Here is a 22,738-nt window from a genome sequence, read left to right on the forward strand (position 1 = left end):
GGCGGGGTTATACAGCGCTCTGCGGGCGGGGTTTTACAGAGCGCTATGGGCAGGGTTATACAGCGCTATGGGCGGGGTTTTACAGAGCGCTATGAGCGGGGTTATGCAGCGCTCTGTGGGCAGGGTTTTACAGAGCGCTATGGGCGGGGTTATACAGCGCTCTGTGGTCGGGGTTATACAGCGCTCTGTGGGCGGGGTTTTACAGAGCGCTATGAGCGGGGTTATACAGCGCTCTGTGGGCGGGGTTTTACAGAGCGCTATGGGCGGGGTTATACAGCGCTCTGTGGGCAGGGTTTTACAGAGCGCTATGGGCGGGGTTATACAGCGCTCTGTGGGCGGGGTTTTACAGAGCGCTATGAGCGGGGTTATACAGCGCTCTGTGGGTGGGGTTTTACAGAGCGCTATGAGCGGGGTTATACAGCGCTCTGTGGGTGGGGTTTTACACAGCGCTATGGGCGGGGTTATACAGCGCTCTGTGGGTGGGGTTTTACACAGCGCTATGGGCGGGGTTATACAGCGCTCTGTGGGCGGGGTTTTACAGAGCGCTATGGGCGGGGTTATACAGCGCTCTGTGGACGCGGTTTTACACAGCGCTATGGGCGGGGTCATACAGCGCTCTGTGGGCGGGGTTTTACAGCGCTCTGGGAGGGGTTTTACAGAGCGCTATGGGCGGGGTTATACAACGCTCTGTGGGCGGGGCTTTACACAGCGCTATGGGCGGGGTCATACAGCGCTCTGTGGGCGGGGTCATACAGCGCTCTGTGGGCGGGGTTTTATATAGCGCTATGGGCGGGGTTATACAGCACTCTGTGGGCGGGGTCATACAGCGCTCTGTGGGCGGGGTTTTATATAGCGCTATGGGCGGGGTTATACAGCGCTCTGTGGGCGGGGTTTTACACAGCGCTATGGGCGGGGTTATACAGCGCTCTGTGGGCGGGGTTTTACAGAGCGCTATGGGCGGGGTTATACAGCGCTCTGGTAGGGGTTATACAGCGCTCTGTGGGCGGGGTTTTACACAGCGCTATGGGTGGGGTTATACAGCGCTCTGTGGGCGGGGCTTTACACAGCGCTATGGGCGGGGTCATACAGCGCTCTGTGGGCGGGGTCATACAGCGCTCTGTGGGCGGGGTTTTATATAGCGCTATGGGCGGGGTTATACAGCGCTCTGTGGGCGGGGTTTTACAGAGCGCTATGGGCGGGGTTATACAGGGTCTGTGGGCGGGGCCATACAGCGCTCTGTGGGCGGGGTTTTACAGAGCGCTATGGGCGGGGTTATACAGCGCTCTGTGGGCGGGGCTTTACAGAGCGCTATGGGCGGGGTTATACAGCGCTCTGTGGGCGGGGTTTTACAGAGCGCTATGGGCGGGGTTATTCAGAGCGCTGGTGGATCTGCAGTAAAGAAAACAGGGATTTTACCAAAACTGCAGCAAGCAGTTCAGAATCAGGGTCTCTGCCCCGTCCCATGCTGCTCTCAGATACATTCATCCTCTGCACTTCTGTTTGTACACTCTTCTACTTTCCTCCTCAGCTTCCCCGGCCGCTCCACTCCTGAGGATCGAGCCGTCATCGGACACCGTGCTGGAGGGACAGACCGTGGAGCTGAACTGCATTGTCGCTGCTTATCCCCAGGCTGCCGTCACTTGGCACCGTCCCGGCCGCCCCCTGGCACCTAATCACCAGGTAACACGCTGATGTCCTCAGCTCCGCTCTTCTCTGCTCTCCGCTGGTTTTGGTGTCGTGGTTCGGCTACGTGGCTCCTTGTGGTTGTTTACTAGCCACCATTATGGCCGTGTATCCACACTCCCCCCGGGGTGACCTCTGCAGACATCAGAAGTTCTGACCTTGTAGGTTTATGATGAGGGTCCATGTTCCTCTGTAGGTCCATGGCTCTCTCCTACGCATACTACAAGCCTCATCCTCCGATTCTGGGGAGTATATCTGCCGGGTGACTAATGGCGCTGGAACACAACAAGCTTCAATCATTATCACAATCAATGGTGTCCCCAACAGTAAGTTGTATGCAGAACTCCCTCCTGCGTCTGGACATTCGTGTGACTCCACTTTATGTCTACTCTTCATCTTCTGTCTGGACACTGAATCTTCTCCTCGCTGTGATCAGATCGCTCCTCTCTCCTCTATCCCAGACCTCGCTGTGATCAGATCGCACCTCTCTCCTCTATCCCAGACCTCGCTGTCATCAGATCGCTCCTCTCTCCTCTATCCCAGACCTCGCTGTGATCAGATCGCTCCTCTCTCCTCTATCCCAGACCTCGCTGTCATCAGATCGCTCCTCTCTCCTCTATCTCAGACCTCGCTGTGATCAGATCGCTCCTCTCTCCTCTATCCCAGACCTCGCTGTCATCAGATCACTCCTCTCTCCTCTATCTCAGACCTCGCTGTGATCAGATCGCTCCTTTCCTCTATCCCAGACCTCGCTGTGATCAGATCGCTCCTCTCCTCTATCCCAGACCTCGCTGTGATCAGATCGCTCCTCTCCTCTATCCCAGACCTCGCTGTGATCAGATCGCTCCTCTCCTCTATCCCAGACCTCGCTGTGATCAGATCGCTCCTCTCCTCTATCCCAGACCTCGCTGTGATCAGATCGCTCCTCTCCTCTATCCCAGACCTCGCTGTGATCAGATCGCTCCTCTCTCCTCTATCCCAGACCTCGCTGTGATCAGATCGCTCCTCTCCTCTATCCCAGACCTCGCTGTGATCAGATCGCTCCTCTCCTCTATCCCAGACCTCACTGTGATCAGATCGCTCCTCTCTCCTCTATCCCAGACCTCGCTGTGATCAGATCGCTCCTCTCTCCTCTATCCCAGACCTCGCTGTGATCAGATCGCTCCTTTATCCCAGACCTCGCTGTGATCAGATCGCTCCTCTCTCCTCTATCCCAGACCTCGCTGTGATCAGATCGCTCCTCTCCTCTATCCCAGACCTCGCTGTGATCAGATCGCTCCTCTCCTCTATCCCAGACCTCGCTGTGATCAGATCGCTCCTCTCCTCTATCCCAGACCTCGCTGTGATCAGATCGCTCCTCTCCTCTATCCCAGACCTCGCTGTGATCAGATCGCTCCTCTCCTCTGTCCCAGACCTCGCTGTGATCAGATCGCTCCTCTCTCCTCTATCCCAGACCTCGCTGTGATCAGATCGCTCCTCTCTCCCAGACCTCGCTGTGATCAGATCGCTCCTCTCTCCTCTATCCCAGACCTCGCTGTCATCAGATCGCTCCTCTCTCCTCTATCTCAGACCTCGCTGTGATCAGATCGCTCCTCTCTCCTCTATCCCAGACCTCGCTGTCATCAGATCACTCCTCTCTCCTCTATCTCAGACCTCGCTGTGATCAGATCGCTCCTTTCCTCTATCCCAGACCTCGCTGTGATCAGATCGCTCCTCTCCTCTATCCCAGACCTCGCTGTGATCAGATCGCTCCTCTCCTCTATCCCAGACCTCGCTGTGATCAGATCACTCCTCTCCTCTATCCCAGACCTCGCTGTGATCAGATCGCTCCTCTCCTCTATCCCAGACCTCGCTGTGATCAGATCGCTCCTCTCCTCTATCCCAGACCTCGCTGTGATCAGATCGCTCCTTTCCTCTATCCCAGACCTCGCTGTGATCAGATCGCTCCTCTCCTCTATCCCAGACCTCGCTGTGATCAGATCGCTCCTCTCCTCTATCCCAGACCTCGCTGTGATCAGATCGCTCCTCTCTCCTCTATCCCAGACCTTGCTGTGATCAGATCGCTCCTCTCTCCTCTATCCCAGACCTCGCTGTGATCAGATTGCTCCTCTCTCCTCTATCCCAGACCTCGCTGTGATCAGATCGCTCCTCTCTCCTCTATCCCAGACCTCGCTGTGATCAGATCGCTCCTCTCTCCTCTATCCCAGACCTCGCTGTGATCAGATCGCTCTTCTATCCCAGACCTCGCTGTGATCAGATCGCTCCTCTCTCCTCTATCCCAGACCTCGCTGTGATCAGATTGCTCCTCTCTCCTCTATCCCAGACCTCGCTGTGATCAGATCGCTCCTCTCTCCTCTATCCCAGACCTCGCTGTGATCAGATCGCTCCTCTCTCCTCTATCCCAGACCTCGCTGTGATCAGATCGCTCCTCTCTCCTCTATCCCAGACCTCGCTGTGATCAGATCGCTCCTCTCTCCTCTATCCCAGACCTCGCTGTGATCAGATCGCTCCTCTCCTCTATCCCAGACCTCGCTGTGATCAGATCGCTCCTCTCCTCTATCCCAGACCTCGCTGTGATCAGATCGCTCCTTTCCTCTATCCCAGACCTCGCTGTGATCAGATCGCTCCTCTCCTCTATCCCAGACCTCGCTGTGATCAGATCGCTCCTCTCCTCTATCCCAGACCTCGCTGTGATCAGATCGCTCCTCTCTCCTCTGTCCCAGACCTCGCTGTGATCAGATCGCTCCTCTCTCCTCTATCCCAGACCTCGCTGTGATCAGATCGCTCCTCTCTCCTCTCTCCCAGACCTCGCTGTGATCAGATCGCTCCTCTCTCCTCTATCCCAGACCTTGCTGTGATCAGATCGCTCCTCTCTCCTCTATCCCAGACCTCGCTGTGATCAGATTGCTCCTCTCTCCTCTATCCCAGACCTCGCTGTGATCAGATCGCTCCTCTCTCCTCTATCCCAGACCTCGCTGTGATCAGATCGCTCCTCTCTCCTCTATCCCAGACCTCGCTGTGATCAGATCGCTCTTCTATCCCAGACCTCGCTGTGATCAGATCGCTCCTCTCTCCTCTATCCCAGACCTCGCTGTGATCAGATCGCTCCTCTCTCCTCTATCCCAGACCTCGCTGTGATCAGATCGCTCCTCTCTCCTCTATCCCAGACCTCGCTGTGATCAGATCGCTCCTCTCTCCTCTATCCCAGACCTCGCTGTGATCAGATCGCTCCTCTCTCCTCTATCCCAGACCTCGCTGTGATCAGATCGCTCTTTTCCTCTATCCCAGACATCGCTATGATCAATAACTTATCTCTCTCCCATATCTCTATCTGATCAAGACTCACACTTATTTCCACCATATCTCCTATCTATAGCAGTGAGTGAAGATATATATGACAATGATGGACAGGGTAGTCTGGACTCCTGCGGGTTCTTGGTCTCCATTTTTTCTTGATGTTAGCTTCCTCCATCAGATTACTTCTCTGAGGCTAGTCTTAGAGGATGATGAAGACTGAAGTCTATGAACAGACTGGTCCTCCTTACTCATCTTTTTTGGGTAACTGGACTCTAAAACAAGGGTCTTCAGTTGGGTTATCTAGAGGGTGTCAATGCCCACTCATCACACATAGTGGACGCTCAGTCTTCTAATGATATTCTATTGAAGTGGAGCCACTAGTTCCCCATGTCTTACTCTTCTATTTTCTTTGTCCTGGGTCCTACAGAAGTCCTGCTCCTTTTTTGCTCCTTCTCCTTGGTCCACTTGTTTGTCTCTTTGGCACATCTGCCCTATATTTTCCACTGTGCCCTCTTTCTTCTTGGCTCCATATTATTTTTCTGTATCCTGTTGTGAGGACAGTTTTCGGCAATGTGTCTTCTCTCCCAGCATCGGAAAACGTTCCTGTGCTTAGGATTGAGTCGTCCTCAGGCTCCTTGGTAGAGGGGCAGACTCTGGAGCTGGACTGCCAGGTGGCCGCTTATCCCGGGGCGGAGGTCACTTGGTACCGTCCAGGAATTCCTCTCTCACCCAACCATCAGGTAACCATTGAGCGGGGCACCGGTTTATTATGGAAAGCTTTCATGTAGCGGCATCAGTCCGTACTATGAGCCGACTCTTCGTCTTCATTTATCTGTATCCTTCTAGGTGTCAGGTTCTCGTCTGAGGATACTCCAAGCATCCACAGACGACTCTGGAGAATACATCTGTCGTGTATCTACTGGTGCGGTCACACAGCAGGCATCCACCTTCATCACCGTATCCCGCATCTCTAGTGACCGTGAGTATCGAGCATTGTAAGTGGCGTGAGAAACGCGACCCCGGATGGAGGCCGAATTGACCACTTCCAATAAGACAGGCCACAGTGTTGGGTTTCCACCATCTGTGAGGACCGTAAGTCCCCGTCTTCCCTCTCGGCGCTCCTTGTCCTCTCCGGAGTGCAGAACATTTACCCGTAAGTCCCCGTCTTCCCTCTCGGCGCTCCTTGTCCTCTCCGGAGTGCAGAACGTTTACCGTAAGTCCCCGTCTTCCTTCTTGGCGCTCCTTGTCCTCTCCGGGGTGCAGAACGTTTACCCGTAAGTCCACGTCTTCCCTCTCGGCGCTCCTTGTCCTCTCCGGAGTGCAGAACTTTTACCGTAAGTCCCCGTCTTCTCTCTCGGCGCTCCTTGTCCTCTCCGCGGTGCAGAACGTTTACCGTAAGTCCCCGTCTTCCCTCTCGGCGCTCCTTGTCCTCTCCGGAGTGCAGAACTTTTACCATAAGTCCACGTCTTCCCTCTCGGCGCTCCTTGTCCTCTCCGAGGTGCAGAACGTTTACCGTAAGTCCTCGTCTTCCCTCTCGGCGCTCCTTGTCCTCTCCGGAGTGCAGAACTTTTACCGTAAGTCCCCGTCTTCCCTCTCGGCACTCCTTGTCCTCTCCGAGGTGCAGAACGTTTACCGTAAGTCCTCGTCTTCCCTCTCGGCGCTCCTTGTCCTCTCCGGAGTGCAGAACTTTTACCGTAAGTCCCCGTCTTCCCTCTCGGCACTCCTTGTCCTCTCCGAGGTGCAGAACGTTTACCGTAAGTCCCCGTCTTCCCTCTCAGCGCTCCTTGTCCTCTCCGGAGTGCAGAACTTTTACAGTAAGTCCCCGTCTTCCCTCTCAGCGCTCCTTGTCCTCTCCGGAGTGCAGAACTTTTACCGTAAGTCTTCGTATTCCCTCTCGGCACTCCTTGTCATCTCCAAGGTGCAGAACGTTTACCGTAAGTCCTCGTCTTCCCTCTCGGCGCTCCTTGTCCTCTCCGGAGTGCAGAACTTTTACAGTAAGTCCCCTTCTTCCCTCTCGGCACTCCTTGTCCTCTCCGGAGTGCAGAACTTTTACCGTAAGTCCCCTTCTTCCCTCTCGGCGCTCCTTGTCCTCTCTGCGGTGCAGAACGTTTACCGTAAGTCCCCGTCTTCCTTCTTGGCGCTCCTTGTCCTCTCCGGGGTGCAGAACGTTTACCCGTAAGTCCCCGTCTTCCCTCTCGGTGCTCCTTGTCCTCTCCGCGGTGCAGAACGTTTACCGTAAGTCCCCGTCTTCCCTCTCGGCGCTCCTTGTCCTCTCCGCGGTGCAGAACTTTTACCGTAAGTCCTCGTCTTCCCTCTCGGCGCTCCTTGTCCACTCCGGGGTGCAGAACATTTACCGTAAGTCTCCGTCTTCCCTCTCCGCGTTCCTTGTCCTCTCCGCGGTGCAGAACGTTCACCGTAAGTCCCCGTCTTCCCTCTCGGCGCTCCTTGTCCTCTCCGTGGTGCAGAACGTTTACCGTAAGTCCCCGTCTTCCCTCTCGGTGCTCCTTGTCCTCTCCGGGGTGCAGAATGTTTACCGTAAGTCCTCGTCTTCCCTCTCGGCGCTCCTTGTCCTCTCCGGGGTGCAGAACGTTTACCGTAAGTCCTCGTCTTCCCTCTCGGCGCTCCTTGTCCTCTCCGGGGTGCAGAACTTTTACCCGTAAGTCCCCGTTTTCCCTCTCGGCGCTCCTTGTCCTCTCCGCGGTGCAGAACATTTACCGTAAGTCCCCGTCTTCCCTCTCGGTGCTCCTTGTCCTCTCCGAGGTGCAGAATGTTTTACCGTAAGTCCCCGTCTTCCCTCTCGGCGCTCCTTGTCCTCTCCGGGGTGCAGAACGTTTACCGTAAGTCCCCGTGTTCCCTCTCGGTGCTCCTTGTCCTCTCCGCGGTGCAGAACGTTTACCGTAAGTCCCCGTCTTCCCTCTTGGCGCTCCTTGTCCTCTCCGGGGTGCAGAACGTTTACCGTAAGTCTCCGTGTTCCCTCTCGGTGCTTCTTGTCCTCGCCGCGGTGCAGAACGTTTACCGTAAGTCCCCGTCTTCCCTCTCGGCGCTCCTTGTCCTCTCCGTGGTGCAGAACGTTTACCGTAAGTCCCCGTCTTCCCTCTCGGTGCTCCTTGTCCTCTCCGGGGTGCAGAATGTTTACCGTAAGTCCTCGTCTTCCCTCTCGGCGCTCCTTGTCCTCTCCGAGGTGCAGAACGTTTACCGTAAGTCCCCGTCTTCCCTCTCGGTGCTCCTTGTCCTCTCCGGGGTGCAGAACGTTTACCGTAAGTCCCCGTCTTCCCTCTCGGTGCTCCTTGTCCTCTCCGGGGTGCAGAATGTTTACCGTAAGTCCTCGTCTTCCCTCTCGGCGCTCCTTGTCCTCTCCGGGGTGCAGAACGTTTACCGTAAGTCCTCGTCTTCCCTCTCGGTGCTCCTTGTCCTCTCCGGGGTGCAGAATGTTTACCGTAAGTCCTTGTCTTCCCTCTCGGTGCAGCTTGTCCTGGGTGTTTCATGTTATTGGTGGCTTCATCATTACAATAACTACATTGATTTCTGCTCTCTTGGGGTCTTGCAGCTTCAGGACCGGCTCTGAGGATTGAACCCTCCTCCAACTCCGTGGCTGAAGGTCAAACCCTGGAGCTAAACTGTGTGGTCTCCGGGTCACCGAGCTCTGCTGTCTACTGGGACCGGAAGGGTCAGCCGCTCTCGCCCAACCACCAGGTGAGCGGCTGATGGCTCCAGTTACTCCGCTGATGGCGTCTGGATTTAGTCGTGTTATTGATCGGCTGCAGACGAGAATGCCCGATTGGGGATCGTAGTCATCAACCCTTAACTTGTACCACAGGTGCTGGGATCTCGTCTGCGCATTGTCCAGGCATCGGTGGCGGACTCCGGCGAGTACATCTGTCGCGTCACCTCTGGAGCAGTCACTCGTCAGGCCGTCATCACGGTGACTATCACGCGAGCCGTCGGCCCCGTTCACTGTGAGTCGGATGATTGCTTTTATGTTGAGATTTTATTCTTTCCATTATACTTAAGACCGATGTCCTGATATGTTCTCAGCTGGTATCACCCCCACCATCCGCATCGAGTCCCCTCTTAGTGCTGTATCCGAGGGTCAGACTGTGGTCCTGAACTGTGTGGTGGAAGGACAAGCCCGTCAGGAGGTGTCGTGGTACCGACAGGGGCGGCCGCTATCTGTCAACCACCAGGTATCATCACTTTTCCTAATAAGGCGTTGTCAGGTGTGTATGGGGGCATCACCCAGGACCCCTCTATCAAGGCCGAGCGGCCTTTCTGATAATGTGACCAGACAGCCCGAGCATCCACAGTCCATCAGACAATGACGGGACTTTCCTCTGCTCACGCCCAGGTCGCCGGCTCTCGGCTGCGCATACTGAACGCCTCCCCCCAGGACTCGGGTGAATACATCTGCCAGGTGAGCGGCAGCTCCGGGATCCAGGCCGCCTCCATCACCGTCGCCATTGAAGGCTCCAGGCACAGTAAGCCTTTTCTTATCTTTTCTCCCTTTTTTCCTTGCTGCCTTTTCTTATCTTTTCTCCTTTTTCCTTGCTGCCTTTTCTTATCTTTTCTCTCTTTTTCCTTGCTGCCTTTTCTTATCTTTTCTCCTTTTTTCCTTGCTGCCTTTTCTTATCTTTTCTCCTTTTTTCCTTGCTGCCTTTTCTTATCTTTTCTCCCTTTTCCTTGCTGCCTTTTCTTATCTTTTCTCCTTTTTTCCTTGCTGCCTTTTCTTATCTTTTCTCCTTATTTCCTTGCTGCCTTTTCTTATCTTTTCTCCTTTTTCCTTGCTGCCTTTTCTTATCTTTTCTCCCTTTTCCTTGCTGCCTTTTCTTATCTTTTCTCCCTTTTCCTTGCTGCCTTTTCTTATCTTTTCTCCTTTTTCCTTGCTGCCTTTTCTTATCTTTTCTCTCTTTTTCCTTGCTGCCTTTTCTTATCTTTTCTCCTTTTTTCCTTGCTGCCTTTTCTTATCTTTTCTCCCTTTTCCTTGCTGCCTTTTCTTATCTTTTCTCCCTTTTCCTTGCTGCCTTTTCTTATCTTTTCTCCCTTTTCCTTGCTGCCTTTTCTTATCTTTTCTCCTTTTTTCCTTGCTTCCTTTTCTTATCTTTTCTCCTTTTTTCCTTGCTGCCTTTTCTTATCTTTTCTCCCTTTTTTCCTTGCTGCCTTTTCTTATCTTTTCTCCTTTTTTCCTTGCTGCCTTTTCTTATCTTTTCTCTCTTTTTCCTTGCTGCCTTTTCTTATCTTTTCTCCTTTTTCCTTGCTGCCTTTTCTTATCTTTTCTCTCTTTTTCCTTGCTGCCTTTTCTTATCTTTTCTCCTTTTTTCCTTGCTGCCTTTTCTTATCTTTTCTCCTTTTTTCCTTGCTGCCTTTTCTTATCTTTTCTCCCTTTTCCTTGCTGCCTTTTCTTATCTTTTCTCCTTTTTTCCTTGCTGCCTTTTCTTATCTTTTCTCCTTATTTCCTTGCTGCCTTTTCTTATCTTTTCTCCTTTTTTCCTTGCTGCCTTTTCTTATCTTTTCTCCTTTTTCCTTGCTGCCTTTTCTTATCTTTTCTCTCTTTTTCCTTGCTGCCTTTTCTTATCTTTTCTCCTTTTTTCCTTGCTGCCTTTTCTTATCTTTTCTCCCTTTTCCTTGCTGCCTTTTCTTATCTTTTCTCCTTTTTCCTTGCTGCCTTTTCTTATCTTTTCTCCTTTTTCCTTGCTGCCTTTTCTTATATTTTCTCATTTTTTCCTTGCTGCCTTTTCTTATCTTTTCTCCTTTTTTCCTTGTTGCCTTTTCTTATCTTTTCTCCTTTTTCCTTGCTGCCTTTTCTTATATTTTCTCCTTTTTTCCTTGCTTCCTTTTCTTATCTTTTCTCCTTTTTCCTTGCTGCCTTTTCTTATCTTTTCTCCTTTTTCCTTGCTGCCTTTTCTTATATTTTCTCCTTTTTCCTTGCTGCCTTTTCTTATCTTTTCTCTCTTTTTTCCTTGCTTCCTTTTCTTATCTTTTCTCCTTTTTCCTTGCTGCCTTTTCTTATCTTTTCTCCTTTTTCCTTGCTGCCTTTTCTTATCTTTTCTCTATTTTTTCCTTGCTTCCTTTTCTTATCTTTTCTCCTTTTTTCCTTGTTGCCTTTTCTTACCTTTTCTCCTTTTTCCTTGCTGTCTTTCCTTATCTTTTCTCCTTTTCCTTGCTGCCTTTTCTTATCTTTTCTCCTTTTCCTTGCTGCCTTTTCTTATCGTTTCTCCCTTTTTTCCTTGCTGCCTTTTCTTATCGTTTCTCCCTTTTTTCCTTGCTGCCTTTTCTTATCTTTTCTCCCTTTTTTCCTTGCTGCCTTTTCATATCTTTTCTCCTTTTTTCCTTGCTGCCTTTTCTTATCTTTTCTCCTTTTTTCCTTGCTGCCTTTTCATATCTTTTCTCCTTTTTTCTTTGCTGCCTTTTCTTATCTTTTCTCCCTTTTTCCTTGCTGCCTTTTCTTATCTTTTCTCCCTTTTTCTTTGCTGCCTTTTCTTATCTTTTCTCCCTTTTTTCCTTGCTGCCTTTTCTTATCTTTTCTCCTTATTTCCTTGCTGCTTTTTCTTATCTTTTCTCTCTTTTTCCTTGCTGGTTTTCTTATCTTTTCTCCTTATTTCCTTGCTGCTTTTTCTTATCTTTTCTCCTTTTTCCTTGCTGCCTTTTCTTATCTTTTCTCCTTATTTCCTTGCTGCTTTTTCTTATCTTTTCTCCTTTTTTCCTTGCTGCCTTTTCTTATCTTTTCTCTCTTTTTCCTTGCTGGTTTTCTTATCTTTTCTCCTTATTTCCTTGCTGCTTTTTCTTATCTTTTCTCCTTTTTTCCTTGCTGCCTCTTCTTATCTTTTCTATCTTTTTCCTTGCTGCCTTTTCTTATCTTTTCTCCTTTTTCCTTGCTGCCTTTTCTTATCTTTTCTCCTTTTTCCTTGCTGCCTTTTCTTATCTTTTCTCCCTTTTTTCCTTGCTGCCTTTTCTTATCTTTTCTCCCTTTTTTCCTTGCTGCCTTTTCTTATCTTTTCTCCTTATTTCCTTGCTGCCTTTTCTTATCTTTTCTCCTTTTTCCTTGCTGCCTTTTCCTATCTTTTCTCCTTTTTCCTTGCTGCCTTTTCTTATCTTTTCTCCTTTTTCCTTGCTGCCTTTTCTTATCTTTTCTCCTTTTTTCCTTGCTGCCTTTTCCTATCTTTTCTCCTTTTTTCCTTGCTGCCTTTTCCTATCTTTTCTCCTTTTTCCTTGCTGCCTTTTCTTATCTTTTCTCCTTTTTCCTTGCTGCCTTTTCTTATCTTTTTTCTTTGCTGCCTTTTCTTATCTTTTCTCCTTATTTCCTTGCTGCCTTTTCTTATCTTTTCTCTCTTTTTCCTTGCTGCCTTTTCTTGTCTTTTCTCCCTTTTTCCTTGCTGCCTTTTCTTATCTTTTCTCCTTATTTCCTTGCTGCCTTTTCTTATCTTTTCTCTCTTTTTCCTTGCTGCCTTTTCTTATCTTTTCTCCCTTTTTCCTTGCTGCCTTTTCTTATCTTTTCTCTCTTTTTCCTTGCTGCCTTTTCTTATCTTTTCTCCTTATTTCCTTGCTGCCTTTTCTTATCTTTTCTCCTTTTTCCTTGCTGCCTTTTCCTATCTTTTCTCCTTTTTCCTTGCTGCCTTTTCTTATCTTTTCTCCTTTTTCCTTGCTGCCTTTTCCTATCTTTTCTCCTTTTTCCTTGCTGCCTTTTCTTATCTTTTCTCCTTTTTCCTTGCTGCCTTTTCTTATCTTTTCTCCTTTTTTCCTTGCTGCCTTTTCCTATCTTTTCTCCTTTTTTCCTTGCTGCCTTTTCTTATCTTTTCTCCTTTTTCCTTGCTGCCTTTTCTTATCTTTTCTCCTTTTTCCTTGCTGCCTTTTCTTATCTTTTCTCCCTTTTTTCCTTGCTGCCTTTTCCTATCTTTTCTCATTTTTCCTTGCTGCCTTTTCTTTTTTCTCCTTTTTTCCTTGCTGCCTTTTCTTTTCTCCTTATTTCCTTGCTACTTTTTCTTATCTTTTCTCCTTTTTTCTTTGCTGCCTCTTCTTATCTTTTCTCCTTTTTTCCTTGCTGCCTTTTCTTATCTTTTCTCCCTTTCCTTGCTGCCTTTTTTGTGATCTTTTCTCCCTTTTTTCTTTGCTGCCTTTTCTTATCTTTTCTCCTTTTTTCCTTGCTGCCTTTTCTTATCTTTTCTCCCTTTTTTCCTTGCTGCCTTTTCTTTTCTTTTCTCCTTTTTTCCTTGCTGCCTTTTCTTATCTTTTCTCCTTTTTCCTTGCTGCCTTTTCTTATCTTTTCTCCTTTTTTCCTTGCTGCCTTTTCTTATCTTTTCTCCCTTTTTTCCTTGCTGCCTTTTCTTATCTTATTTCCTTGCTGCCTTTTCTTATCTTTTCTCCCTTTTTTCCTTGCTGCCTTTTCTTATCTTATTTCCTTGCTGCATTTTCTTATCTTTTCTCCTTTTTTTCCTTGCTGCCTTTTCTTATCTTTTCTCCCTTTTTTCCTTGCTGCCTTTTCTTATCTTATTTCCTTGCTGCCTTTTCTTATCTTTTCTCTCTTTTTCCTTGCTGCCTTTTCTTATCTTTTCTCTCTTTTTCCTTGCTGCCTTTTCTTATCTTTTCTCTCTTTTTTCCTTGCTGCCTCTTCTTATCTTTTCTCCTTTTTTCCTTGCTGCCTCTTCTTATCTTTTCTATCTTTTTCCTTGCTGCCTTTTCTTATCTTTTCTCTCTTTTTCCTTGCTGCCTTTTCTTATCTTTCCTCTCTTTTTTCTTTGCCGCCTTTTCTTATCTTTTCTCTCTTTTTCCTTGCTGCCTTTTCTTATCTTTTCTCCTTTTTCCTTGCGCCTTTTCTTATCTTTTCTCTCTTTTTTCCTTGCTGCCTTTTCTTATCTTTTCTCTCTTTTTTCCTTGCTGCCTATTCTTATCTTTTCTCCTTTTTCCTTGCTGCCTTTTCTTATCTTTTCTCTCTTTTTTCCTTGCTGCCTTTTCTTATCTTTTCTCTCTTTTTCCTTGCTGCCTTTTCTTATCTTTTCTCTTTTTTCCTTGCTGCCTTTTCTTATCTTTTCTCCTTTATCCTTGCTGCCTTTTCTTATCTTTTCTCCCTTTTCCTTGCTGCCTTTTCTTATCTTTTCTCCTTTCTCCTTGCTGCCTTTTCTTATCTTTTCTCTTTTTTCCTTGCTGCCTTTTCTTATCTTTTCTCTCTTTTTCCTTGCTGCCTTTTCTTATCTTTTCTCCTTTTTCCTTGCTGCCTTTTCTTATCTTTTCTCTCTTTTTTCTTTGCTGCCTTTTCTTATCTTTTCTCCTTTTTCCTTGCTGCCTTTTCTTATCTTTTCTCTCTTTTTTCTTTGCTGTCCTTTCTTATCTTTTCTCCTTTCTCCTTGCTGCCTTTTCTTATCTTTTCTCCTTTTTCCTTGCTGCCTTTTCTTATCTTTTCTCCTTTTTCCTTGCTGCCTTTTCTTATCTTTTCTCTCTTTTTTCCTTGCTGCCTTTTCTTATCTTTTCTTATCTTTTTTCCTTGCTGCCTTTTCTTATCTTTTCTCTCTTTTTTCCTTGCTGCCTTTTCTTATCTTTTCTCCCTTTTTTCCTTGCTGCCTTTTCTTATCTTTTCTCCTTATTTCCTTGCTGCCTTTTCTTATCTTTTCTCCTTTTTTCCTTGCTGCCTTTTCTTATCTTTTCTCCTTTTTTCTTTGCTGCCTTTTCTTATCTTTTCTCTCTTTTTTCTTTGCTGCCTTTTCTTATCTTTTCTCCTTTTTTCCTTGCTGCCTCTTCTTATCTTTTCTCCTTTCTCCTTGCTGCCTTTTCTTATCTTTTCTCCTTTTTTCTTTGCTGCCTTTTCTTATCTTTTCTCTTTTTTCCTTGCTGCCTTTTCTTATCTTTTCTCCTTTTTCCTTGCTGCCTTTTCTTATCTTTTCTCCTTTTTCCTTGCTGCCTTTTCTTATCTTTTCTCTCTTTTTTCCTTGCTGCCTTTTCTTATCTTTTCTCCTTTTTCCTTGCTGCCTTTTCTTATCTTTTCTCCCTTTTTTCCTTGCTGCCTTTTCTTATCTTTTCTCCTTTTTCCTTGCTGCCTTTTCTTATCCTTTCTCCCTTTTTCCTTGCTGCCTTTTCTTATCTTTTCTCTCTTTTTTCCTTGCTGCCTTTTCTTATCTTTTCTCTTTCTTCCTTGCTGCCTTTTCTTATCCTTTCTCCCTTTTTCCTTGCTGCCTTTTCTTATCTTTTCTCCTTTTTTCCTTGCTGCCTTTTCTTATCTTTTCTCCTTTTTCCTTGCTGCCTTTTCTTATCTTTTCTCCCTTTTTCCTTGCTGCCTTTTCTTATCTTTTCTTATCTTTTTTCCTTGCTGCCTTTTCTTATCTTTTCTCCTTTTTTCCTTGCTGCCTTTTCTTATCTTTTCTCCTTTTTTACTTGCTGCCTTTTCTTATCTTTTCTCCTTTTTTCCTTGCTGCCTTTTCTTATATTTTCTCCTTTTTTCCTTGCTGCCTTTTCTTATCTTTTCTCTCTTTTTTCCTTGCTGCCTTTTCTTATCTTTTTTCCTTGCTGCCTTTTCTTATCTTTTCTCCTTTTTTCCTTGCTGCCTTTTCTTATCTTTTCTCCTTTTTCCTTGCTGCCTTTTCTTATCTTTTCTCCTTTTTTCTTTGCTGCCTTTTCTTATCTTTTCTCCTTTTTTCCTTGCTGCCTTTTCTTATCTTTTCTCTCTTTTTTCCTTGCTGCCTTTTCTTATCTTTTCTCTCTTTTTCCTTGCTGCCTTTTCTTATCTTTTCTCCTTTTTCCTTGCTGCCTTTTCTTATCTTTTCTCCCTTTTTCCTTGCTGCCTTTTCTTATCTTTTCTCCCTTTTTCCTTGCTGCCTTTTCTTATCTTTTCTTATCTTTTTTCCTTGCTGCCTTTTCTTATCTTTTCTCTTTTTCCTTGCTGCCTTTTCTTATCTTTTCTCTCTTTTTCCTTGCTGCCTTTTCTTATCTTTTCTCTTTTTTCTTTGCTGCCTTTTCTTATCTTTTCTCCTTTTTTTCTTTGCTGCCTTTTCTTATCTTTTCTCCTTTTTTCCTTGCTGCCTTTTCTTATCTTTTCTCCTTTTTTCTTTGCCGCCTTTTCTTATCTTTTCTCCCTTTTTCCTTGCTGCCTTTTCTTATCTTTTCTCTCTTTTTCCTTGCTGCCTTTTCTTATCTTTTCTCCTTTTTCCTTGCTGCCTTTTCTTATCTTTTCTCCCTTTTTCCTTGCTGCCTTTTCTTATCTTTTCTCCCTTTTTCCTTGCTGCCTTTTCTTATCTTTTCTTATCTTTTTTCCTTGCTGCCTTTTCTTATCTTTTCTCTTTTTCCTTGCTGCCTTTTCTTATCTTTTCTCTCTTTTTCCTTGCTGCCTTTTCTTATCTTTTCTCTTTTTTCTTTGCTGCCTTTTCTTATCTTTTCTCCTTTTTTTCTTTGCTGCCTTTTCTTATCTTTTCTCCTTTTTTCCTTGCTGCCTTTTCTTATCTTTTCTCCTTTTTTCTTTGCTGCCTTTTCTTATCTTTTCTCCTTTCTCCTTGCTGCCTTTCTTATCGTTACGTTTCTTTTTCTAGCTGTTTTGCGCTGTCTGCTGTTGCGTTTCTTTTATTTCATGTTTGCTGCTTTTCTGCTGTTTTGTGACGTGGTCATCCTCTCTGGATCTGGATTTCTGGTCCCTTGTGCGTCTCCAGCGCCCCCAGTCTGACGTGTTTTCTTGTCGGAGGGGCTTCGTGCATTCATTTCTCTTTGTGACGTTTATTTTCTATGTGATTTTGTTCCTGGAGAATTCCAGTGTGAACGATGTCCGGAGGATGGTTTGTTTTTCTGGTTCTGTCACGTTTCTGCCCGTATTTATGGGGTCTCACCGCAGTCTGGCCCTCGGGCGGCTGTAACGATGGTGGCGCCGCAGTCATTTATCAGAATATTCTGTTTCAGACTCCGGCATCTCAGGAGCCATTAGGATCGAACCGTCGTCCCAGACTGTGGAGGAAGGGCAGAACCTGGAGCTGAGCTGCCTGATGGAGGGGCTGTCCGGCCACTCAGTCACCTGGCACCGGTCTGATGGACGTCCGCTAAGTGCTAATCACCAGGTAGGTGAGGCGCGGTCACCGCGGTGCGGCACACGGGCTCGGAGATTCCCTAATACTCCGCTGTTGTCTGTCAGGTTGCAGGACCACGAATGCGAATCGTTGGAGCCACTGCTGCTGATTCTGGCGAGTATGTCTGCCGGGCGAACACTGGGTCCAGGGTCCAGGAAGCCGCCATTACTGTCATCGTCCAGCGCTCATCACAAGGTGGGTCACACAGGAGATCGTGCCAGGCGACAGCTCAGCCTATGGCCGTCCATCCTCAGGACAGGCGGCCGGATCCACCAAAGGCGTCCTGTGAACCTCTAACCATTGGGTCCGCGGCCGTGGGCTAAGGTTGTGTGCAATGACGTCCATCTTCTGTCTGTGTCCTCAGTGCCTTCAAACATCCCCACCCCGATCCTCATAGAGAAGACCCCGGGCCCCGTAACCGAGGGACAGACCGTGGATGTAAACTGTGTGGTCATCGGACATCCAGATGCCGCCGTTACGTGGATGCGCCCGGGGGCGAGCTTCTCTCCAAACCACCAGGTAACAGGAGACCCCCCCCCCCATGTTCGAGGTGGTCTCTGCACTCCTATGTAGCACCAGAGATACTGTAGTAGATGTTACCCACAGTCCCATGTAACACCTGAGATGATGTAGATGTTAGACGCAGTCCCATGTAACACCTGAGATAACATGGATGTTACCCACAGTCCCATGTGACACCTGAGATAACATGGATGTTACCCACAGTCCCATGTGACACCTGAGATAATGTAGTAGATGTTTCTCACAGTCCCAGGTAACACCTGAGATAATATAGTAGATGTTACCTGCAGTCCTATGTAATACCAGAGATACTGTAGTAGATGCTACCTACAGTCCCATGTAACAGCCGAGATAATGTAGTACATGTCACCTGCAGTCCCATGTAACACCTTAGATAATGTAGATGTTACCCTCAGTCCTATGGAACATCAGAGATATTGTAGTAGATATTACCTGCAGTCCCATGTAAAGCCTGAGATAATGTAGTAGCCATTACCTGCAGTCCCATGAAACACCTTGGATAATGTAGTAGATGTTATTTGCAGACCTTTGTAACACCAGAGACATTGTAATAGATGTTGCCTGCTGTCCCATGTAACACCACTTTCCCGCTGTGTATGTGATTTTTAGATTTCAGGCTCCCGCCTCCGCATCGTGCAGGCCTCTAGTGCAGACTCGGGGGAGTACGTCTGCCACTACCGCTCTCCTTCTGGTGTACTGAAAGCCTCCGTCCTCATCAGCGTCCTCTCCGGGGTGCAGAACGTTTACCGTAAGTCCTCGTCTTCCCTCTCGGCGCTCCTTGTCCTCTCCGGGGTGCAGAACGTTTACCGTAAGTCCTTGTCTTCCCTCTCGGCGCTCCTTGTCCTCTCCGGGGTGCAGAACGTTTACCGTAAGTCCCCGTCTTCCCTCTCGGTGCTCCTTGTCCTCTCCGGGGTGCAGAACGTTTACCGTAAGTCCTCGTCTTCCCTCTCGGTGCTCCTTGTCCTCTCCGGGGTGCAGAACGTTTACTGTAAGTCCCCGTCTTCCCTCTCGGTGCTCCTTGTCCTCTCACCAGGTTGCAGAACGTTTACCGTAAGTCCTCGTATTCCCTCTCGGCGCTCCTTGTCCTCTCCGGGGTGCAGAACGTTCACCGTAAGTCCTCGTCTTCCCTCTCGGTGCTCCTTGTCCTCTCCGGGGTGCAGAACGTTCACCGTAAGTCCCCGTCTTCCCTCTTGGTGCTCCTTGTCCTCTCCGGGGTGCAGAACGTTTACCATAAGTCCCCGTCTTCCCTCTCGGCGCTCCTTGTCCTCTCCGGGGTGCAGAACGTTTACCGTAAGTCCTCGTCTTCCCTCTCGGCGCTCCTTGTCCTCGCCGGGGTGCAGAACGTTTACTGTAAGTCGTCGTCTTCCCTCTCGGCGCTCGTTGTCCTCTCCGGGGTGCAGAACGTTTACCGTAAGTCCTCGTCTTCCCTCTCGGCGCTCCTTGTCCTCTCCGGGGTACAGAACGTTTACCGTAAGTCCCCGTCTTCCCTCTCGGTGCTCCTTGTCCTCTCCGGGGTGCAGAACGTTTACCGTAAGTCCTCGTCTTCCCTCTCGGTGCTCCTTGTCCTCTGCGGGATGCAGAACGTTTACTGTAAGTCCCCGTCTTCCCTCTCGGTGCTCCTTGTCCTCTCTCCAGGTTGCAGAACGTTTACCGTAAGTCCCCGTCTTCCCTCTCGGTGCTCCTTGTCCTCTCTCCGGGGTACAGAACGTTTACCGTAAGTCCTCGTCTTCCCGCTCGGTGCTCCTTGTCCTCTCCGGGGTGCAGAACGTTTACTGTAAGTCCCCGTCTTCCCTCTCGGTGCTCCTTGTCCTCTGCGGGATGCAGAACGTTTACTGTAAGTCCCCGTCTTCCCTCTCGGTGCTCCTTGTCCTCTCTCCGGGGTGCAGAACGTTTACCGTAAGTCCTCGTCTTCCCTCTCGGTGCTCCTTGTCCTCTCCGGGGTGCAGAACGTTTACTGTAAGTCCCCGTCTTCCCTCTCGGTGCTCCTTGTCCTCTCACCAGGTTGCAGAACGTTTACCGTAAGTCCTCGTATTCCCTCTCGGCGCTCCTTGTCCTCTCCGGGGTGCAGAACGTTCACCGTAAGTCCTCGTCTTCCCTCTCGGTGCTCCTTGTTCTCTCCGGGGTGCAGAACGTTCACCGTAAGTCCCCGTCTTCCCTCTTGGTGCTCCTTGTCCTCTCCGGGGTGCAGAACGTTTACCATAAGTCCCCGTCTTCCCTCTCGGCGCTCCTTGTCCTCTCCGGGGTGCAGAACGTTTACCGTAAGTCCTCGTCTTCCCTCTCGGCGCTCCTTGTCCTCGCCGGGGTGCAGAACGTTTACTGTAAGTCGTCGTCTTCCCTCTCGGCGCTCGTTGTCCTCTCCGGGGTGCAGAACGTTTACCGTAAGTCCTCGTCTTCCCTCTCGGCGCTCCTTGTCCTCTCCGGGGTGCAGAACGTTTACCGTAAGTCCCCGTCTTCCCTCTCGGTGCTCCTTGTCCTCTCCGGGGTGCAGAACGTTTACCGTAAGTCCTCGTCTTCCCTCTCGGTGCTCCTTGTCCTCTGCGGGATGCAGAACGTTTACTGTAAGTCCCCGTCTTCCCTCTCGGTGCTCCTTGTCCTCTCTCCAGGTTGCAGAACGTTTACCGTAAGTCCTCGTATTCCCTCTCGGCGCTCCTTGTCCTCTCCGGGGTGCAGAACGTTCACCGTAAGTCCCCGTCTTCCCTCTTGGTGCTCGTTGTCCTCTCCGGGGTGCAGAACGTTTACCATAAGTCCCCGTCTTCCCTCTCGGCGCTCCTTGTCCTCTCCGGGGTGCAGAACGTTTACCGTAAGTCCTCGTCTTCCCTCTCAGCGCTCCTTGTCCTCGCCGGGGTGCAGAACGTTTACTGTAAGTCGTCGTCTTCCCTCTCAGCGCTCGTTGTCCTCTCCGGGGTTGCAGAACGTTTACCGTAAGTCCTCGTATTCCCTCTCGGCGCTCCTTGTCCTCTCCGGGGTGCAGAACGTTCACCGTAAGTCCCCGTCTTCCCTCTTGGTGCTCCTTGTCCTCTACGGGGTGCAGAACGTTTACCATAAGTCCCCGTCTTCCCTCTTGGCGCTCCTTGTCCTCTCCGGGGTGCAGAACGTTTACCGTAAGTCCTCGTCTTCCCCCTCAGCGCTCCTTGTCCTCGCCGGGGTGCAGAACGTTTACTGTAAGTCGTCGTCTTCCCTCTCAGCGCTCGTTGTCCTCTCCGGGGTGCAGAACGTTCACCGTAAGTCCCCGTCTTCCCTCTTGGTGCTCCTTGTCCTCTCCGGGGTGCAGAACGTTTACCGTAAGTCCTCGTCTTCCCTCTCGGCGCTCCTTGTCCTCTCCGGGGTGCAGACCGTTTACCGTAAGTCCTCGTCTTCCCTCTCGGTGCTCCTTGTCCTCTCCGGGGTGCAGAACGTTTACCGTAAGTCCCCGTCTTCCCTCTTGGTGCTCCTTGTCCTCTCCGGGGTGCAGAACGTTTACCGTAAGTCCTCGTCTTCCCTCTCGGCGCTCCTTGTCCTCTCCGGGGTGCAGAACGTTTACTGTAAGTCGTCGTCTTCCCTCTCGGCTCTCCTTCTCCTCTCCGGGGTGCAGAACGTTTACTGTAAGTCCCCGTCTTCCCTCTCGGTGCTCCTTGTCCTCTCCGGGGTGCAGAACGTTTACCGTAAGTCCTCGTCTTCCCTCTCGGCGCTCCTTGTCCTCTCCGGGGTGCAGAACGTTTACTGTAAGTCGTCGTCTTCCCTCTCGGCGCTCCTTGTCCTCTCCGGGGTGCAGAACGTTTACTGTAAGTCGTCGTCTTCCCTCTCGGCGCTCCTTGTCCTCTCTCCGGATTGCAGAACGTTTACCGTAAGTCCTCGTCTTCCCTCTCGGCGCTCCTTGTCCTCTCCGGGGTGCAAAATGTTTAACGTAAGTCCTCGTCTTCCCTCTCGGCGCTCCTTGTCCTCTCCGCAGTGCAGAACGTTTACCGTAAGTCCTCGTCTTCCCTCTCGGCGCTCCTTGTCCTCTCCGGAGTGCAGAACGTTTACCGTAAGTCCTCGTCTTCCCTCTCGGCACTCCTTGTCCTCTCCGCAGTGCAGAACGTTTACCGTAAGTCCTCGTCTTCCCTCTCGGCGCTCCTTGTCCTCTCCGCAGTGCAGAACGTTTACCGTAAGTCCCCGTCTTCCCTCTCGGCGCTCGTTGTCCTCTCCGCGGTGCAGAACGTTTACCGTAAGTCCCCGTCTTCCCTCTCGGCGCTCCTTGTCCTCTCCGCGGTGCAGAACGTTTACCGTAAGTCCTCGTCTTCCCTCTCGGTGCTCCTTGTCCTCTCTGCGGTGCAGAACGTTCACCGTAAGTCCCCGTCTTCCCTCTCGGCGCTCCTTGTCCTCTCCGGGGTGCAGAACGTTTACCGTAAGTCCCCGTCTTCCCTCTCGGCGCTCCTTGTCCTCTCCGGGGTGCAGAACGTTTACCGTAAGTCCCCGTCTTCCCTCTCGGCGCTCCTTGTCCTCTCCAGGGTGCAGAACGTTTACCGTAAGTCCCCGTCTTCCCTCTCGGCGCTCCTTGTCCTCTCCGGGGTGCAGAACGTTTACCGTAAGTCCCCGTCTTCCCTCTTGGTGCTCCTTGTCCTCTCCGGGGTGCAGAACGTTTACCGTAAGTCCTCGTCTTCCCTCTTGGTACTCCTTGTCCTCTCCACGGTGCAGAACGTTTACTGTAAGTCCTCGTCTTCCCTCTCGGCGCTCGTTGTCCTCTCCGGGGTGCAGAACGTTCACCGTAAGTCCCCGTCTTCCCTCTTGGTGCTCCTTGTCCTCTCCGGGGTGCAGAACGTTTACCGTAAGTCCTCGTCTTCCCTCTCGGCGCTCCTTGTCCTCTCCGGGGTGCAGACCGTTTACCGTAAGTCCTCGTCTTCCCTCTCGGTGCTCCTTGTCCTCTCCGGGGTGCAGAACGTTTACCGTAAGTCCCCGTCTTCCCTCTTGGTGCTCCTTGTCCTCTCCAGGGTGCAGAACGTTTACCGTAGGTCCTCGTCTTCCCTCTCGGCGCTCCTTGTCCTCTCCGGGGTGCAGAACGTTTACTGTAAGTCGTCGTCTTCCCTCTCGGCGCTCCTTGTCCTCTCCGGGGTGCAGAACGTTTACCGTAAGTCCTTGTCTTCCCTCTCGGCGCTCCTTGTCCTCTCCGGGGTGCAGAACGTTTACCGTAAGTCCCCGTCTTCCCTCTCGGCGCTCCTTGTCCTCTCCGGGGT

General features: G+C 49.9%; 1 protein-coding gene across 15 annotated transcripts in view; it reads left to right on the forward strand.

The window, feature by feature from the left end:
- Nucleotides 1-22,738, forward strand: part of HSPG2 (heparan sulfate proteoglycan 2) — a 456,402-nt gene that overhangs the window by 307,654 nt on the left and 126,010 nt on the right. For 14 of the 15 annotated variants that reach the window (XM_073656045.1, XM_073656041.1, XM_073656043.1 and 11 more), the window contains 12 exons: nt 1,529-1,680; nt 1,880-2,009; nt 5,569-5,720; nt 5,827-5,959; nt 8,528-8,673; nt 8,798-8,936; nt 9,016-9,164; nt 9,326-9,455; nt 16,843-16,997; nt 17,072-17,201; nt 17,371-17,525; nt 18,159-18,297. In XM_073656045.1, coding sequence (XP_073512146.1) covers nt 1,529-1,680; nt 1,880-2,009; nt 5,569-5,720; nt 5,827-5,959; nt 8,528-8,673; nt 8,798-8,936; nt 9,016-9,164; nt 9,326-9,455; nt 16,843-16,997; nt 17,072-17,201; nt 17,371-17,525; nt 18,159-18,297 — 1,710 coding nt within the window. The remainder of the gene's footprint in view (nt 1-1,528; nt 1,681-1,879; nt 2,010-5,568; nt 5,721-5,826; nt 5,960-8,527; nt 8,674-8,797; nt 8,937-9,015; nt 9,165-9,325; nt 9,456-16,842; nt 16,998-17,071; nt 17,202-17,370; nt 17,526-18,158; nt 18,298-22,738) is intronic. The other variant, XM_073656050.1, reaches the window with a different exon arrangement.

The sequence above is a fragment of the Phyllobates terribilis genome, unplaced genomic scaffold (assembly GCF_046119375.1).
Source record: "Phyllobates terribilis strain yellow unplaced genomic scaffold, ASM4611937v1 Scaffold_12__6_contigs__length_324123572, whole genome shotgun sequence".
Taxonomy (NCBI): domain Eukaryota; kingdom Metazoa; phylum Chordata; class Amphibia; order Anura; family Dendrobatidae; genus Phyllobates; species Phyllobates terribilis.